Below are 19,019 nucleotides of genomic sequence, written 5' to 3'. Positions count from 1 at the left end.
CACATGCCCCATCTGCATAAGCGTATCAATCAGCAACATACCAATGGGCAGGTAAGCAGGAAAAGGGACCCAGTAAACAAGAGGGAGAAAAACAATTCCCCAGTTCATCTGGCAGCAGGTTTCAGTTTGAGCAATCCCGTAAAAAAAATCCAGAGGCTACTTCCAAAGAAAGGCTACGACCCATGGTTAACACAGAGGAAAAGGTTCAAGGTAAAATGAAACGTCTGACCTCAAAATCATGAGCTATAACAAGCAGAACTTACAATGCTAATGGTGCCTCCTCCACAGCAAGGCACACAAGGAGAGCATTACAGAGCAGAATCACACAGTGCTTCAACATAAATCCAGCAGCACTAATAGAGTCTTAATTGTCAAATGCCAGCTGAATGCTAAGCTACCAAATGCAAGCTTCCTGTAAAGATTCCCACTGGAAGACTCCAAGATTAGAGAAACCACAGGAGACTGGTAGTCACAAATCATTTCCTGCAGTGGCCCAGAGCTCTAAGTGTTGAGATGACATAAAGATAGGAGGATTTATTATTCCTCAGACTGGTTTAATGTTCTGTGCCATCATTATGGAGGCTCTGTGGCAGCTGTGTTGTTAACATAGATTAGCTCTACTACAAACTCCTGCCTGCTAATACAGCAGGCTACTCTAAATTACTACCTCTAAAGGACCAAAGGAAGCAGCAATGCACCTCCACAGTGCTGCACTCACCTCATGTCGCTTGAAGAAGTCTGAGGATTGAAGAATGATATGAATTTCCTGCAGACGTTTGAGGTATTTGTTCTGGAAGAAAAGGGGAAAAAACAACAACTCGTAAACATTCAAGTAAAGAGCAAGTGCAGATATTCTGTGTACAGGAGGCAATGTGGTGAAAAGACCGTGTTCATTTTAGGATAAAGGTCCCTCCAAACAGTAAGCTCATCAGTCAAAAGTCAATCTGAAAACAGACTTCAACAAACTTTCATGAACTAGAACACAAGAAGTTTCACTTGCACTTAAGGAAAAACCTCTTCACTTTGAGGGTGCAAGAGCACTGGAACAGGCTACCCAGAAAGGCTGCAGAGTCTCCTTCTCTGTTCAGATTCCAAACCTGCCTGGACACATTCGTGTGCAAGCTCATCTAGGTGCACCTGTGTTAGCAGGGGGGTTGGAAGAGATGATCTCCAGAGGTCCCTTCCAACCCCTACCATTTTGTGATTGACAGTGAATGAATAGACTGAAGTCCCTCTGCTGTATGTGTTACCACAAGCACACTCATCTGCCTTGCTTTAGATGAGGAGAAACATTTCCCACACACACCCTTTTTGGCTTTTTAATAAAGAAAAAAAAAAGTTTCAAGCAATCACAAATGTTTCAGTTCCCCAGAGTGAAAAGAGAATTAAGCTGTGCTAGAGAGAGACCAGGTTCCAAGCATGTGGGGTGGAGAATAAAAACACCGTAGGAATTAAAAAAACCCAAAACCACCACCAAAAAACCCAAGGCTTAATGCATAAAGCTCTAGAAAAGATTTTTCATGCTGCCCTGCGCTACCAAGCACACTCCTCCTGGAGGGCTAATCTGCCTTCTTCACAGCTTCCACACTGCAGCAAACACCATGTCATCCTTTGAAGCTCCAAAGAGATGTGTTATGCCATCTACCACACGCCTGCTGTGCTAGCCCCAAAGCAGCACACAGGAATTTCTCTTCGAGGCGAGTCTCACACTTCGGAGCACAGCCAGCCACCAATCTCACTTCCTGCCCCCATGCTCTGGTTTCATCCTCTCCAGAATGAATTCCCATATCTCAAGTTTTCCTGCCAACACAGTCCTTTCTTAGACATCAGCACCCCTCTGACACCCATGGTCGAAGCCGATGGCAACCTGTAAAGTTAGCTCGACTCGTATTTTCTTAACATGAGGTACTCAAGATGAATTCAGGGCAAGGCTGAGACCAGGTCTGTCAGCTCAAGTACTGCTCACAGCCCACCAAGTCCCCCTGTCCACTCCAGCTGATGAGGGGGACTGGCAGTCAAAAAACATTTTCTTACTTGGTTGTTGAATTAATTTTTCTGGTACCAAGAGAAGCATGGCCCTGAAGCCAGTTCATCAGGTCAAAGATCAGTGAACCCAAGGAGCTTACACTCACCAGAATAGTTGTGTTGCCCTCAATGAACTCCACAAAAACCTGTAGAACTTGCTCCTGTGTCTTTGTAGTTTTGAAGTTTGTGTTGCACGTCCCATCTGCCTTCTGCATCAAAATGCACAAAGACTGTTTAGATCACACACACATCACTCCCCTCATCAGTCAGTCCTCCTGAACCACCAACAGCTCAGCTCCTGCTAACCAGACAAAAGTGGGTAGCTGAGCAAGGAGACAGCAGATAAACCAAGCCAAAAGTGGGGAAGATACAAAAGTTGATCAAGTAACCTTAAGTGAGAGATCATTTCCTGTTGAGTGCAGTAAAACAATAACAACCCTCATGATGTTACCAGCTTGCAGGAAGGTTTCCTCACATCAGTGCTACTAGTGCAAAGTTCAGTGGTGCAAACCACAATGACTTCTTTGGTTGGTCCCTCACCTAGCTTTGTGTAGTCAAACCCTGGCTGGGAGTGTAAAGGGACATGCTCAAACTAAATGTTACCAATCCTCTTGGTTTGTTTTTCAAGGGAGGAACATCATGGTTTAATCCCAACTGGCAACTAAGTACCACATAACCACCTGCTGACTCTTCCCCATCCCAATGAGATGGGAAGGAGAATTGAAAACAAGTAAAACCCCTAGGTTGAGATCAGAACAGTTTAATAACTGGAATAATAGTTTAAAAATATTTAATAAGGAAGATAATAAGAAAGTGAAATAAATCCCCAGAAAGGCAAGTGATGCATCCCTCTCCATTGCATCAGTCTGACAAAATCACTTGTTTCCATCCTAGAGTAAACCAAGAGGTCATCAAAATGTGTTCCCTCCCACATGTAAAAAGTCACTGCACCAAAACTGGGGAAATTCAGCTCCAGTTTCAGCAGGTGACACACAATTGGTGACACTTCAGAGCAGAACTCTGCTCCAAGTATGCACACAAAATCAGTAATTTCTAGATTTGCCATGCAGAAGAATGAACTGACTGAACAGCAAAGCCGTGCAGAGCAGCCTCCCACCTACCAGACTTTCTAGCAGTGGAATAAACAGGCTTTTATTCCAAGGCTGCAGGCCAGATTCAAGTGCAGCGTGTCAGCCTGAGGAGATGTGCAAGTTATGCAAGAGAAGTTCAGCAGGTAGGCAGTGCAGTCAGGAGCCATCTGATCTGATGTATGATAGTGCTCAACAGCAGATAGAAATTTGGAACTTAGCCTGATGTCTCGCACCTCTTCACTGGAGTAAGGTTGTTTTGATACAGAAAAATTCTCCCTGCACCTCAAATTCCAGAGCCAAGTCTGGAAGAGCTGCTGTGTGTTCCCTCCTCAGCCTTTCTCTCTGGACAGACTGGCTGCTTGCTCCCCTGCTGTTTAGGAACACTGTCATCAACTTGTTCCTTTGCGATGGCTGGCAGGAAAATTTACTGCCGCCTGTCTTTACTTGCTGTGAACAACACGCAGAGCTCGAGTGGCACCATTCCTCCTGCTCTGTACCAAGCCCTCAGAAAGGCACTGGAGGCACCTGACCCCCAGGAGGCACTTGCCTGACTTACTCCTTGAAGCCACACCTCTGTCAAGGCATGTTTCTGTGCAGCAGAGCAGGCACACAGCGCAGTGAGTGGGACACGTGCAGCACTTCTCACTAGATGTGACAGTGCCATGGCTAACAGGAGGGCACGTTTGGTGTGCTCCACAAAACAGTGCTATCTGTCTCAATCTGTGCAGTCTGGTCCAGGTTCTTCTGCAGACTTCCTTCAAAGGCCTCTGGGTTAAGGTCACAAACTAAATGGATTCACAAAGATGTATGAATCAAATCTGATATCCTGCTTGGAACACAGCTAGCCCTGATCTACAGCACAAGGTACCAAAGACAGAAGTAACTTCCCAAACTGCACAGAGTCAGAACTTCCAATTCCCAGTCCCATACCACTCTGCTCTGTGAAGCCATTAGCTTAATGTTGTGGAGACTATGTTTGTGATGCCTACTCTTCAGATAGCCCCTTCCAGAGAGGAACCTGCATTCTGAACCTGGAGTGTCAGGTGCCAGCTATAAGAACAGTCAACAGTTTTAATCATTTTTTGATGGGGAAGGGTGCTAAATCTCATCAGTCATTCCAATTTGATTTCAGAGATATGGAAGTAAGGCAAGAAAAATAGATGGATCAACCTAAAGAGACAAAGTACCCCAATGAACTGACATAGGAGGAGTGCTTATGCTGAACTGGATCTTGTTCACTGGCAGCCACTTCACAGAAGGGATTATAGGATTTCACTGTCTTTGCTTCGGTTTCTTACTCCAGTAGCCACGAGGCAGGAGCATTTCAGAATGGCCAGTCCCAACACATCTGCTCGGCTCACTCCCGAGCAGCCCCTTTATCTCGTTAACCACTAGCTGGCACCACTGATCCTTCTGGCACTCCTCTCAAAATGAGGTCCCTGCTGCGTGGCTTTGCTGTTCTGCAAATAAACAGAACTGGATGTCCAGTTCAGCTCCAGTGAAACGGTGCAGTGAGGACTGACTGGCTGTACTGCTTGGACAGCCTGCTCTCTGACATCATTCCTCCACCTTAAAAGGGAACAATACCTACATCCCTCCTAACAGCACAGGGAGACATATGAAAGGGCATCGTACTGCGGTATTCCAAAGTGTTTCCTGTGCTTAATCAAGGACCATTTGCGTCCCATTTTGCACAGTTACAGCATTGTCTCAGCAGAGGGAAATGTCCTGCAGTCTATGTGCTGTGACTACTCCTACCCATCTCTCATAACCAACCAAATCACAAAGAACAAGGCAGGAGGCTTTACACAAGTCCCACTCTGTATTCTCTTAGCTTAGACACTCTCCAGGATTCAACATTAATCTGACCAACTATTTTTCCAAGAACATACATAAAGGGTCTTGAGACCATCTAGGTTTCTGATTCCATTACACCTGGCATCTAAAGACCTAAGCAATATAGAAACAAAACAGGTTAAGAACATCATTAGATGGCTAAAGAGTAAGCCAAGAAGTCTCTTGGCAGGACTGGAGCCAGATCATCTACCACCAAAACAGTTCCTGTGTGAGGATGCCTGTGTCTAACAGCCAGGAGTGGGTGGCACAGCATAAATGGGGACCAGCGCAGCATGGTCTGGAAGCTCTAGTTCCTGTATCACTGAAGAAGAATCCGTGAAAGAGGAAGGGAGAAGACAACATAGAGAAGCAGAGAATAAAGGAGTGTACAAAGAGCCTCTACTTGTCAGCATCACCCTCTTTTATCTCCTTCCTCTTCCTATGTGCTTGAACTACAAAACGGAAGCAAAACTAATCCCGATTATAACAGGCAACTCCCACTGCAGCTAAAGTAAAGGCATATGCTCTGGGAACATTCTGAAATCACTCGGGGTGATCCATGCCAACTTCTTCATAGCTATCCCTGTGATGGGCTTCAGATGAGAAGCACTCATCCAGGGTGTGGACAGATCTGGGCAGCCACCGCCATGCTCTGTGCTGATACAGCCACACCACTACCTAAACCCAGGCAAACGGTGGAAGGCCAGCTGTGACAAGCCTCTGCAAGCAGGAAGCACACAGATTCTACCAAGGGTTCAAGTGGCTGATACTGTAAGAGTATGAGCTTCTGAGTAGGTATCCGACACTGCCAGTGGGATCAACAAATATAAGGGTAGAAAAGAAAACTGCCAAGGTTCTTTTGTGGCTTTAAGGAAGTATCCTAGGGGGCACAACCTTATCCATTAAGAACAGCAGATGGCCTGTGTTGATGGAGAAATTCTCTTTTTGGTTGTTTTGGCTTTATTCCAGGTCCATGCTAGATACTTTCATGTACTTAAAGGAAGAGGAGTTGCCTTGATTCCAAGAGCAGCTAAGCTAATGATTTTAGCACACTTTGCAAATAAAGGTAACTGGAACACAAGCACTTTACTGTGATTCACATGGAACAAACATGTACACTTCCTGGACAAAGAAGTAATTGCACGGGGAGAGGCAGTTAGTTCTTTAGTTCTGAATCCTTCCCTGTTAATAGTCTCAGTTTCATTCTATCTGCACTGCTTGAGTCCTTCCTGCAATGGCTCTCTGGTTGAGCCAAGTACGGCTGAGGTGCACTTGACGCTCAACTTCTTTGCCACTACTCTGTTACAATCACAGTGAATGCTTTAAAACCATAATACCCTGAAGTCTGGTTGCAATTAGAACATTTCCACACGGTCCTTTGATGGTTACTGATGCACAGCAGCTTTTTCACTAACCAACAAAGCAAACAATATTCGGTCTTCAAGAACAGGCAGAATTGAAACTATTACCTTAATCCCTTCAATCCTGAAGCCCAGGTTGGCACTGGAGCTGATAGTTTCCCTCCATTGCATGTATCGGGGTTTGGTGACAGCATGTTGGGCATTCTCTTCAGCTGTGGGAGCAAGAGGGTCCACTTCAATCATTTTCTTGTACATGTCCTTACGCAGCTTTGGTTTCTCACGGGCCTTAGCCAGCTCTTCTTCCAGGTACGTCCTGCAAAAACATCACATCCCAACAAAACCATAAGGGCTCCAAAAACATTCACTTTTACAATTTATAAACTGGCCTCACGAAATTTCACCCAGAAAAGTGTTATCATTGCCTCAGTCTGCTCAAGAAGAAACTAAAGAACGCAGACGAACAACTGCGCAGGAACATTCCATCAAACAGCAGCAGGAATTGGCAGCTGTGTCATTCACTTCCTCTTCCAACTATAGCCTTTGCTCATACCTGCTATTGTTACATCCTGCTTACGACACAGGAGAAAGCTGAGGTCCTGCTGTGCCATCAAACAGCACCGACAGTGGAATCAAAAGCAAATAGGCCTGCTGAAGTCTTACTGCCCTCTCTCTCCTTGATGTCACTCATGTGATATTTTTAGGCTGAGGGAAGCAATTATGGTTTTACTTAACGCATCACAGTGGAAGATAGAAACCACTTTTTATAGAGTAAAAATTGAAGAGTAAAGCAGATTATTTGAGCAGTTTCAAACCAGAAGAGGTTAACAGAACAGGAAAGTGAAGGCTGATGAACCTTGCATATTCTGCTGTTGTCACTCAAGCCCCTAACCTGGTAACCATTAGAAAGACACTATCCATGTCATCTGCGCTGCACTGGAATCCTAGAGCTTGCACTTTGTCAGGTGCCTGGAGTATGCTTTCAATTCATCACAGCTGGTGTTTAGGAGATGCTGTCACTCATCACCAGAATGCCACCTACTGTGAATAAAATACATATTGCTCCTCTTTCTTCTCTTTCTTCTGGGCGTACAATACAGGATCCTACAGGAAGGCTAGAGAAGGACTTTTCATAAGAGTGTCTAGCAATAGGACAAAGGGGAATAGTTGTAAGATGAGGAAGAGTAGGTTTAGACCGCATCTTAGAAAGAAGTTCTTCAGTATAAGAGTGGTGGGACTCTGGAATAGGTTGTGGATGCCTCCTCTCTGGGGGTGTTCAAAGCCAAGCTGGATGAGGCTTTGTGCAGCCAAGTCTAATTGAGAGGCATCCCTGCTCATGGTGGGGAGAGGCTGGAGTGGATGATACTGTGATACTGTGTGTGATACCTCTGTGGTCTCTTTCCAACCTAAGACATTCTGTGATTTCTACTCTGATTCAGCTGATAATTCATGCAAGATTTTGCATCTGTTTGATAAGGCCTGTCTGCACTCCTCTCAGCTGAGTAACAACTCTTTTACAACGCTAATTCTTCAGCATCTGAGCTGGCAGTCAAAAGATTACCATGACATTTCATACCTCTCTGTACTGTTATTCCAGGCTCTCAACAGATTCCTTCTCTATCTGTTATGTTTATACAGTATCACAGCATCACCAAGGTTGGAAGAGACCTCACAAATCATCAAGTCCAGCCCTTTACCACAGAGCTCAAGGCTAGACCATGGCACCAAGTGCCACGTCCAATCCTGCCTTGAACAGCTCCAGGGACAGTGACTCCACCACCGCCCCGGGCAGCCCATTCCAGTGTCCAATGACTCTCTCAGTGAAGAACTTTCTCCTCACCTCAAGCCTAAATTTCCCCTGGCGTAGTTTGAGGCTGTGTCCTCTCATTCTGGTGCTGGCCACCTGAGAGAAGAGAGCAACCTCCTCCTGGCTACAACCTCCCCTCAGGTTAGATAACATTTTGGAGGTTATCCTTTTATCTGTTTTCTGTTATCACAGACAACAAAAGGAAAAGAAAGTGGGAATCTGGAAAGCAAAGGTGACAGCATCATGGCGAGTCAGAGTAGGGAAACACACAGGTCAGTCCTGCACAGATGGTCAAGTCTTTTCTTTACAGAAAAGATGGACAGCAGTGAAGACTCGTTCAAGCGTTGGAAATGAGCTTTCACCCTGCTATTAAGTAATTCACATTCAGAGCTGAGAATTTCACTCTTTGTGGGGTTTTCTGAATCACAGCATACACAAAGACTACATGAACTGGCTGTGAATGAATCATGTGCTTTTTTTTTAACCCAGGTATTTTCAGGCTACTGTACAGAAACTTTGTCTAAAAATCACTCCTGAAAATCTCTTGATGCAGAATAGATCTTGTAATGACAGGATGAGGAGTAATGAGTTTAAACTGGCAGAGGGGAGATTTAAACTGGATGCTAGCAAGAAGTTCTTTACAGTGAGGGTAGTGAAACACTGGAACAAGTTGCCCAGGGAGGCTGTGGATGCTCCCTCCCTGGGGGTGTTCAAGGCCAGGCTGGATGAGGCCTTGAGTGACCTCTTCTAATGGGAGGTGTCCCTGCCTATGTGAGGAGGTTGGAACTAGATATCTTTGAGGTCCCTTCCACCCTAAACCATTCCATAATAGTTTTTGAGGCTTAAAAATCAGTTAGTTTCCAGAATCCACATACAATCAGGCACTAGTGAGACACAGTCCAAGGTGATTGCGAAGCCAACAACAGGTTATCTGAACTGAATCCTAGATCTCTGAAAACATCACCAAACTACCCCAGACAGAGCACAACCACATCCTCAGCTTCCTTCAAAGGCACTCGGGTTATAGAAAGCACTTTCTATTTTGTGCACCCCACCTGATCCCCATCTTGCAGTCCATCACAGAAGGCCCCTCAAAGTCAGTCAGCAAATCGTCCAGCTGAATGTAGCTCTCGCCGTCTCTCTCCACCACGCCGTGGAAGCGCGGGACGCAGGAGCGCAGCGGGTCCTTCATCAGCCGCTCGAAGCACTCCTTCTCGTTCTCCGAGAGGCGCTTCAGGATCTTCCCACTGTCGGCTGCCTTGAAGCTCCCTAAAAAAGAAAACCAAACACATGCTGACGAGACTGACCCGTGAAAAACACCTTCCCCCACCAGCCCAGCTTCATGGCACCAATAAAAGATGTCCCCATAACAGGAAAGATTAAAAAAAGAGACAAACCACCCAGGACAAACACAGCTGCTGGCAGTGAAAGTCTGCCTGGACACGTTCCCATGTCAGAATTTATAGCTTTAAGGAGTTCATCTGCTCCAGCCCATACGTCAGGTTTTTTTCCATGATAAACTCTTTGTTAGGATAGTAAACACTACTATAGTTACTAAAATGCACAGGAAGAAGCCACAAGCCAGAATTCATTAATCCCCTGACAGGCTATTTTAAAGCTGCCTACCACTGCTGGCTTTGTCCTTAATCCCCACACAGGCTATACCTGCAGCTATGTACATGGCGAGGTGGTACAATCAAAGCAGTGATGGTTAAACAGCCACCCACGGGCCAGATGCCAAGCACTGCCCTTTACACGCACACAGATGCGCTGTGACTGCGCGTGCTTGCACCTCCAGGTCCTGCCACTTCTCCATAGGGCTGCTAACCTGCAGGTACAGCCTGTAGTGCACTTAGTTCTTTACACCCTGCATCTGAACATCACCCAGGACAAATGACAATCTGCAACAACAGGGCTGCTGGCCAAAATGGGCAATAATTGGATTCCATCTGTCTAGAGTCACCTGTTGTGGTGGGTTTAGGAAATCACCCCCCAGGTTAAAATCTGGAAGTAAGATAAAGCTACATTTGACAGCAAAGTCAAATCTACAAGCATATACACATGATATATTTACATGCATTCACAATTATATACAGTTTAGAAAGAATACAGAACTCCAATCTTCCCCCCTGGACAGGGAAAGCCCAGAAGGGGCCAATACCACCCTCTCTCCCCAGATAGAAAACAACCAGCAAAGCTTACGTATTATCTGGAAAATATTAGTGGAGGAGTTAGAGAGGAGTGAAGGAACAGCAAACAAGAGCGGGGAATTGTTTATGCCTTGGCTTTTTATAGCAGTTAGCAAACCAATGAACAATACAGACTATCATTGTTATTCTTTCACATCCAACGCCCTGCTCATTCAGATTCTGCACTGAGCTTCAATCTATACAACATTCAATAGCTGCCAAAGTAGGAGCCTCATTAATTCTGGGGTTAATGCTCCACTTTTATCACAGTAGGAAGGCCCTTGCGAACTGATTCTTCTCTGGAACTGGCACTGCCTTGGCACAAGGGTGATGGCGGCAATGGCCCAGGTTTTAGTTCAGAAAGAACTTGCCATATCAAACAGCTGCAAAAAGGATGGACTGAATGCAACCACAGAAGATGACCTAACACAAACCAGAGCAATATCTCTTCTAATCTGTTCCTAAGTAAACTCTTAACCTTCCTTTCTCACCCTACTACACAAGCCTCCAGAGAACACACTACCAGTGCCTCTCACCACACAGATCAAGCCAACTCCATCAATGCTCTATTAAAAACTACAGTAAGACCAGGTCACCTTGGCACTTCAAGCAGCAGAATCACACAGAAACATTATCATTGGAAAAGACACCCAGGATCACCAAGATCAACCATTATCCCTAATCTACAAAGTTCCACTTCAACCATAGCCTCAAGCACCACATCCAAACAACTTTTAAACACATCCAGGGTTGGTAACTCAGCCATCTCCCTGGGCAGCCCATTCCTGACCACTCTTGCTGGAAGAAAATGTTTCCTAATGTCCAGCCTAAACCTACCCAGTGGCAGCTTGAGGTCATTCTCTCTTGTTTAATCACTATTTACCTGTGAAAAGAGACCAGCAGCAGCCTCTCCACAACCTCCTTTCTGGTAGCTGTAGACAGTGATGAGATCTCCCCTCAGCCTCCTCTTCTCCAAACTAACCAGCCCCAGCTCCCTCAGTCGCTCCTCTTAAGACTTATTCTCCAGGCCCTTCCCCAGCTTCCCTGCCCTCCTCTGCACTCGCTCCAGCATCTCCACATCCTTCTTGTAATGAGATGCCCAAAACTGAACACAATACTCGAGGTGTGGCCTCACCAGAGCTAAGTACAAGGGGACAGTCACCTCCCTATTCCTGCTGGACACAGCATTTCTAATCCCAGCCAGGATGCCATTGGCTTTCTTTGCCACCTGGGCATACTGCTTGCTCACACTGACTTGTTTGTCTGTTACCACCTCTAGGTCTCCTACTGCCAGACAGTTTTCCAGCCACACTGTCCCAAGTCTGTAGCACTGCTTGGGGTTGTTGTGGCCCAAGTGCAGGACCTAGCATTTGGCCTGATTGAAGCTCATGCCACAAGTCAGCCCTGCCAACACCACTGTGCAAAACACAGTTATTCCCCCTCTAGGACCAAACAAATTCCTCTGCACAGCTTTGAAGTGCACCCTGTTAGTGCATTAGCATATAAAAGGTGGTTCGGGTACTGCATTAAAGCACGATGCAGCGTAGGTGCCTGCCCACATGTGTACCAATAAACCCCACAACTGGCACTGTAAGAACAAGGGCTGCACAGGAATTAAATTAAGCACAACAGAAGCAAACCCAGTGACTTTGCTGGTTTGGATTTTTTTTGTCTTACCAACAAAACAAATCCTACATGAGGGGCACAGTTCCAAATTCTACAGACACAAAACCAGAACCAGCCACCAGAGCTGCTCCTTGCACTCAACCAGTGAACAGCGACAGGCTGTCAGCACAAACACCTGGGACAGAAAAGGTACATTTTCACCAGATTGTTTTTCCACCCAAGGGCTTACATTCAGCTGACAGGTTTGGGGTTGGGATTAGAAACACTGTCCTTGCCAGGGCTGAGGCACATCAGGCACAGACAGTAATCCTTCCCACTAGGGAACTAACTTACTGGCTACTCAAGAAAGATGATCCCATATCACAACCAACAGCAACAGATGGAACCAGGGCTTCAAATCCCCAGTCCCTCTTGCTTCCTTCTGACACACATCTTATACCTATCACAAGAACGCACTCAGAGCATGGTCCCTCCCCAGAGTCTGACCACTGCTTCCTTGCTCATCTCTTTATTCAGGTGTATCACTCCACCTTCTCTATCCTCACCACGACTGAAAGAAAGAGGTTCTTTCTTCTAGTTCCCAGATTTATGATACTCTCTGCTGCCTCTTTGTCTGAAGGAAGGAAATAGAGTAACATTGAGACACTTTTCCTTGGTGATGCCATCCCCACTCCAGTGACAAACGCATTGAAGTTACCGGCTCACCTGTATGCCCAGCCAGCTGCACCCAAGAGTAGCGTTTCTTGAAGGGGCTGATGACTGGTAAGTTAACCATGGTTTTAATTGTATGCCATGCCTTCTTCTGCAATACAAAGAAAAGAAACGTTAAGCTGGGTAAAAGCTGGAATCCAACCATGCCACACACCTGCCACATAGCTTCATGCACATTGCATTGTTCCCTCCTTATTTCTAAGTGCTCAAAGACGAAACCACAAAGCAGACACTATCACTGCTACTGGCAGAACATGCACATCAACCCAACAATGGACAAATGCTCAGATACAATGTCCTACCATGCACAAGAAAGCTGCCCAAGAGAAATAAAAAACAAAGTCACACTGCACATCACAAGCCTGTTCACAGCCACACCTGACCTTTCCTGTGTCTGAGTCACACAGCAAGCAGACAGATGCTGAACATGCACTCATGCACATTTAAGTTTCCACTAGATATAACCATAAGCTGTTTGCCCCTGCCAGCCACACTTCATTTCCCAGAGAACTTTAGCAGCACCTTGTGATAAACAGCTTTCTCTAATGCAGCAGGTGAGTCTCACTGTGACAGATGCACAGAGCAATGCATCTCCAGCAGTACACAAAGCTCGCCCAGGTCCCTCTGCACCTGCTGACAATGTGCAGTAGCATCTACCCAAGGTGGTGAATTGTTCTGCTCCCTCCCAGCCTTGTTACTTTTTAACAAAGCCGGGCAGTGCTCTGGCCGCCTTTGGTTGCGGCACAGTGCAGCTGTCCAGGTACCACTGCAGGCAGGCAGGGAAACAGAACAGCTGCTCACACACAGCAGCTGAGTGCTCTGTCAAAAAGGCAGAGGGAAAAGAGAAAAGTCCTGTGTTCTGGAACTGAAATCTGGGTAGGAGAGAACCACAGCCCACTGGCATTCGTGTTACACTCTGTGAGATCCCAATGTGCTTTACAAACAAGGACAGCAGGCTCATTTCTCCTGTTCCCTAGAACACAACACCCTGCAGGAAAGGAAAAAATAAGACCGCACAATCCTTGTGTATGACTACTTAGTGCTGAGAGGGGTTTGATGAGATCAGGTATAGCTGGGGATTAGGCTGCATTTGCAGAAGTGCTTATCAATGGCCTGACTGGCATTGATATCACAGAATCAACCAGGTTGGAAGAGACCTCCAAGATCATCCAGGCCAACCTAGCACCCAACCCTATCCAGTCAACTAGACCATGGCACTAAATGCCTCATCCAGTCTTGAACACCTCCAGGGACGGTGACTCCACCACCTCCCTGGGCAGCCCATTCCAATGGCAAATCACTCTCTCTGTGAAGAACTTCCTCCTAACATCCAGCCTGTACTTCCCCTGGCACAACTTGAGACTGTGTCCCCTTGTTCTGTTGCTGGTTGCCTGGGAGAAGAGACTGACCCTCATCTGGCTGCAGCCTCCCTTCAGGTAGTTGTAGACAGCAATGAGCTCACCCCTGAGCCTTCTCTTCTCCAGGCTGCACACCCCCAGCTCCCTCAGCCTCTCCTTACAGGGCTGTATTCCAGGCCCCTCACCAGCTTTGCTGCCCTTCTCTGGACACATTCCAGTATCTCATCTCTTGTGAACTGAGGAGCCCAGAACTGGACACAGCACTCAAGGTGTGGCCTGAACAGTGCTGAGTACAGCAGAAGAATAACCTCCCTTGTCCTGCTGGCCACACTGTTCCTGCCATTAGCTCAGGGTGCCACTGGCTCTGCTGCCCACCTGGGCACACTGCTGGCTCATCTTCAGCTACTCTCTACCAGTACCGCCAGGTCCCTTTCTGCCTGGCTGCTCTCCAGCCACTCTGTCCACAGCCTGTAGCGCTGCTTGGGGTTGTTGTGGCCAAAGTGCAGAACCCTGCACTTAGCCTTGTTAAATCTCATCCCACTGGCCTCTGCCCACCCATCCAGCCTGTTTAGGTCCCTCTGCAGGGCCCTCCTACCCTCCAACAGATCAACACCTGCTCCTAGCTTGGTGCCATCTGCAGACTTACTGATGATGGGCTCAATCCCCTTGTCCAGATAATCAATAAAGATACTGAACTGGACTGGGCCCAGCACTTACTGGAAAGAGTTTAGGTCATCTCTCAACACCTGCATTTTAACATCCACCTTAAAAACAACCACACCTTCTCTAGCAGGGGTTTTGATCTGACAATTTAGGTGCTTCAGATACCAGATTTTTATTGTCTTCTACAGAGTATTGCTGCAGAAGTGAAAAAATACAAAAAATGAAATGGCAGGCAATGACACACAGGTAAAATGCAGGTCTCCAGATCAGGAGCTGACTTGGCCACCCTTCTAATTTGTTCACTTAAACCATATTTCTTATAAGGTATCCTCTAGTAATGTTGGTCATCACGTGAGGGCAAAACCCTGGAGCTGTCTGATAATGTATGAAGGGGATGTGAATTTGCAGACACAAGTGGTCTTTAAGGATCCAAACGCTTTTACTTCTGCTGTAGCAACATCATCACCACATGAGCATGCTTACCCTGAAATAAGATGGGTTCTTCCTAGTTAACTTTGGTTTTGAATGCAGTTCAAGCTGAAATGAAGCCACTCTTGGTCTGATACATATGCCCCCTGAAGCAGGAATACTTTAGAAAACACACTGTGCCAGTGAGAGGAAGCTTCCAAAGGCAGTATCAGATGCTTGAGTCACAGAGACTCAGCTGCACTCACTGCAGCTCCACAGATGTTACTATCTCCAGCTGAGCTTCAGCTTCACAAATACCCTCTGCAGGTTGAAATGACCCTTTTATATTCTACATTATTTGGATTTCATATTCTACATTATTTACCTGAAGTCATTCCAAACTTCAACCTTGCAGTGCTAAACAGTAACTTGGGCTCTAGCACAGAGATAGATGTTCTGTGGTGAGAGAGGCTCTTGAACACCACTTAGAAATGCCCATAGCCTGCTGCTGGAGGAAAGTGCAATGTCAATATTGTTACTCAAGCAGCAAAGATAAATTACTTTTTTATAGTCTATTTGCTAGATTTAACTGAAAGCAGAAGGCCTTCAGTCTACTCTGCTGCTTCTATTCCAGGAGGGCACAGCCCTAAGTTACTTGAAGAACATTTGAGAGCAAACATGAATAAAAATGGCCTCTCTGAATGTGAAGATTGCATTTTTGAAGAGTCCAGCCCAGTTTCCAGGCTAACACTCCTTATTTTCCATCCCTTAACCAGAAGTCAGCTCTGCTCCTTAGAGTCAGCACTCTCCCATAAAGACCTTTTACTCATCATAATGCTCCACTCCTACCAAACTGCATCCTGTCTCCCAAAGCCTTGTCACACACTCATAACCAGAAGAGATAAGAAGCAGATTTTCAAGCAATGCACATCAACTGTCAATGCAACATCACACTCCAGTGGCTTTCCCACCTCCTCCCTCCCACCTAACCCTAAGCAGCTTTGGCTTTTATTTGTACTGTGGGTGTGAAGGAGAGACAAGGGCCAACTTCAGCTGCAGCTCAAGTGGACTTTGTCTGCTCAGGTAACAGCTACCTTGGATGACTATGTTTAAGCTACCTACCCTATAAGCAGACACTGACAATGTTTAATCAATTTTGTGTTTCAAATAACCTCTTCACAAACCCTTCTCCCCTTCAAGACAGGAAAAGTGAGAGGCTCAAGCCAGGAGGTAAGGGGGTGCTTCCAGACCCATCCTGTGGGCCATGCTGTCATCAGCAGGGGTCTAGCAGTTGTACTTCTCTCTACTGCAGCTCCCAGTCTCTCAATTCACTCAGCCCAGGATGCAAACAGGGCTGCATGCTGTTGGAGCAGTGGTGTGAGGGGGAAGATGAAAACTTTGTGTGCCTGCCGTAGGAGGAATTTTCTCACTTCTGTTTCTAAAGCAAGATCTCTTCCTCTTTGTTAGCAATGGTATTCTGTGCTTTTCAAATCACCACCACATACTGCAGCGCCAAAGAGGGCTGCTACCACTGCCCCTCTATTTGCAGTCCATTCCTTTCTCAATCTCTTTTTGTTTTAGACTCCTCCTCCACCTCCCTTGATCTTTTTCTCTGCCTGGGTTTCCCGAAGTCCTCATTTCTTCTAGATCCCCAGCCAGTGTATGCTATTCACATACACTCAGGGAAAACTCAGATTATCAGGATTATAGTGACCCCTGCTTGCCATCACTGATGCCGTTTTATAGGTCTCAAAATCAATATACTCAAAACTTTTCCAATAGGAAACCACTCTAAACGAGCCAAGAAGCAAAAAAAAGAAGTATTAACATTCTTAGATTCAGCATGTAAATTACTCAGCATGAACTGTAACTGACACACTGGATGCATCTCCCTAAGCAATAAAAGGTGTGGGGTGCTAAAGAGGGAAAAAGCAAGTTTCCTGCCAGCTGGTCTGTGCCACTAGAACTGTGTTCCTGGTAGCAAACAAACATTCAAGGGAAGAGAATGGGAGAACCAAATCCCAAAGTGTAGCCACAATGCACACGAAGGACTGTGGCTTGGTACCCAACATTGATCTGTGTTATCTGGATTACACTCTGAACCATCCTTCTGAATAAGCAGCACAGCACTGGACAAGAAGCACACATCCATGCAGCAGAGGTGGCAGCCTGCTCTGTGTAAGCACTGGCAGGATGCTGGCCAGATGAGATACTCCCAATCTGTTCCTCCTTGGACAAAGGTGGCTGTTGCCATCATGTCTATCCATTAAGAAACAGTAAAGACGAACAGCAACTGAGAGCCACTGGTTAAGTGTCAAGACAGCTTTCTCCAGGCCTTTTCTCACAGTAAGAGCACAATCTGATATAGTACCAGTATGCAGAAGCACAGGTGTGATGATCCTGCCCAATTACACCAGTAGATCTTGGCCAAGGAGAACTCACAAAACCAGAGGCATTTCTTCCATTTTAAAGTGTTCATGGTGCAGGCCTCACTGTCCCCAAGAACTAATCCCCAGGAACACCAGGCTCTCCTGAAACCTTCCCACCATTCCAGGACAAGGGGTGTAACATCCTAACAGCCAAGCTCACTAAACAGATTAGTGCAGACTCCCAGAACTGTCCAGGAGGTGTTCACCTGCTATTTTCACAGTATCACAGTATCACCAAGGTTGGAAGAGACCTCATAGATCATCAAGTCCAACCCTTTACCACAGAGCTCAAGGCTAGACCATGGTACCAAGTGCCATGTCCAATTCTGCCTTGAACAGCTCCAGGGATGGCGACTCCACCACCTCCCTGGGCAGCCCATTCCAGTATCCAGTATTTTGCTCTACAGGCAGTACAGAACAGCTGAGATCTATCTCTGAGCATGGCCTGAATCCCTCCAGGACAGAAGAGCCACTCTGACTCCTCAAAGCAGCAGAAGACAGGGATCTGAACCTTCTTCTGCTATCTGGAAATAACATAAGTTAAAAAAAAAATCACTCCCCTTATTTAAGGGTAAAACGAAAACTAACATCTGCCAACATCTTAAATACCCTCAGGCAAGGACTAACAAACGAGCACCATGCACAAGAATTTGCAGAATCGAGTCCTCAGTGAAGCAATTACAACAGTTAAAAAATACTGATCACATCCTAAACTACTAAGTACTGGGGGAGGGAATACAAAACCAAAGAAGAATCCGTCAGTTTTAACAACCCTAGCACGTTACTTGACGTTACACTGAGTTAAAGAATAAAAGCGCACTGAAGCGGAGCACGGATCAACAGGATCCTTAAAAAAAGTTCATTGTTCCAGCAGCGGCAGAGGATTAGTTCCTTGGCTGAGCTGTTAAATTTTCATGGAAAGTCAGCTAGACTACGGTAAACAATGACCCTTGAGTTTTTTTCCAGGAAAATTTCAGCAGCTCCTTCATCCAAGATCCTGTTGTCTTTTTTTGTGCACTAGTTCAAAGCCTACGCAAGCCTACAGAGAGCTATTATGACAGCAAGAAACAAAAGGATAGTGAGAAATTTCTTTGTCATTTTTCTCCCCTTAAAAGGCTTTAAGAAAGATTACTTAATTGTCAGTCATCATAATCTCCTGTTCTCTTAAAGTTTTTGCAACACGTAGGCTAGATTCTACCACTCTGGGACATGGGGGCTGAAATCTGATCTGTAATGCTGGTTGCCACTGCCTACTCAGTGTCTCACTAACTCCTAGAAGGAACAAGATTCTTACAGAGGGACTTGCAAGGAGTACAGAACAACTCTTAATTATCAGGCAGTTGCTATATAGGTTTTGAAATCATTCTGTAAAAGCCACAGGCCCAAAGTGCACCAAGCAACACCTTGCTCAGCAATCCCAGCAGACGTATGGAGCAAGCACATGAGAGGGTGCTGGGTGCTGGCCCTTGTTAGAACACAGGCAACTGAAGATGACTGACTGGAGGAGTAACACCTGGG

At 46.1% G+C, this 19,019-nt stretch overlaps 1 protein-coding gene across 2 annotated transcripts in view; it reads right to left on the bottom strand.

Annotated features, from left to right (window-relative positions):
* The window catches only part of ITPKA (inositol-trisphosphate 3-kinase A), a 43,674-nt gene that overhangs the window by 4,221 nt on the left and 20,434 nt on the right, over nt 1-19,019 (bottom strand). For both annotated transcript variants that reach the window (XM_064146059.1, XM_064146060.1), the window contains 5 exons: nt 12,638-12,734; nt 9,173-9,386; nt 6,422-6,626; nt 2,133-2,234; nt 719-790 (listed from right to left, as the gene is read on the bottom strand). In XM_064146059.1, coding sequence (XP_064002129.1) covers nt 719-790; nt 2,133-2,234; nt 6,422-6,626; nt 9,173-9,386; nt 12,638-12,734 — 690 coding nt within the window. The remainder of the gene's footprint in view (nt 1-718; nt 791-2,132; nt 2,235-6,421; nt 6,627-9,172; nt 9,387-12,637; nt 12,735-19,019) is intronic.

Source organism: Pogoniulus pusillus, chromosome 1, assembly GCF_015220805.1.
Source record: "Pogoniulus pusillus isolate bPogPus1 chromosome 1, bPogPus1.pri, whole genome shotgun sequence".
NCBI classification, from domain to species: domain Eukaryota; kingdom Metazoa; phylum Chordata; class Aves; order Piciformes; family Lybiidae; genus Pogoniulus; species Pogoniulus pusillus.
The sequence above is the reverse complement of the archived record's forward strand: the minus strand, read 5'-3'. Positions and strand labels throughout refer to the sequence as shown.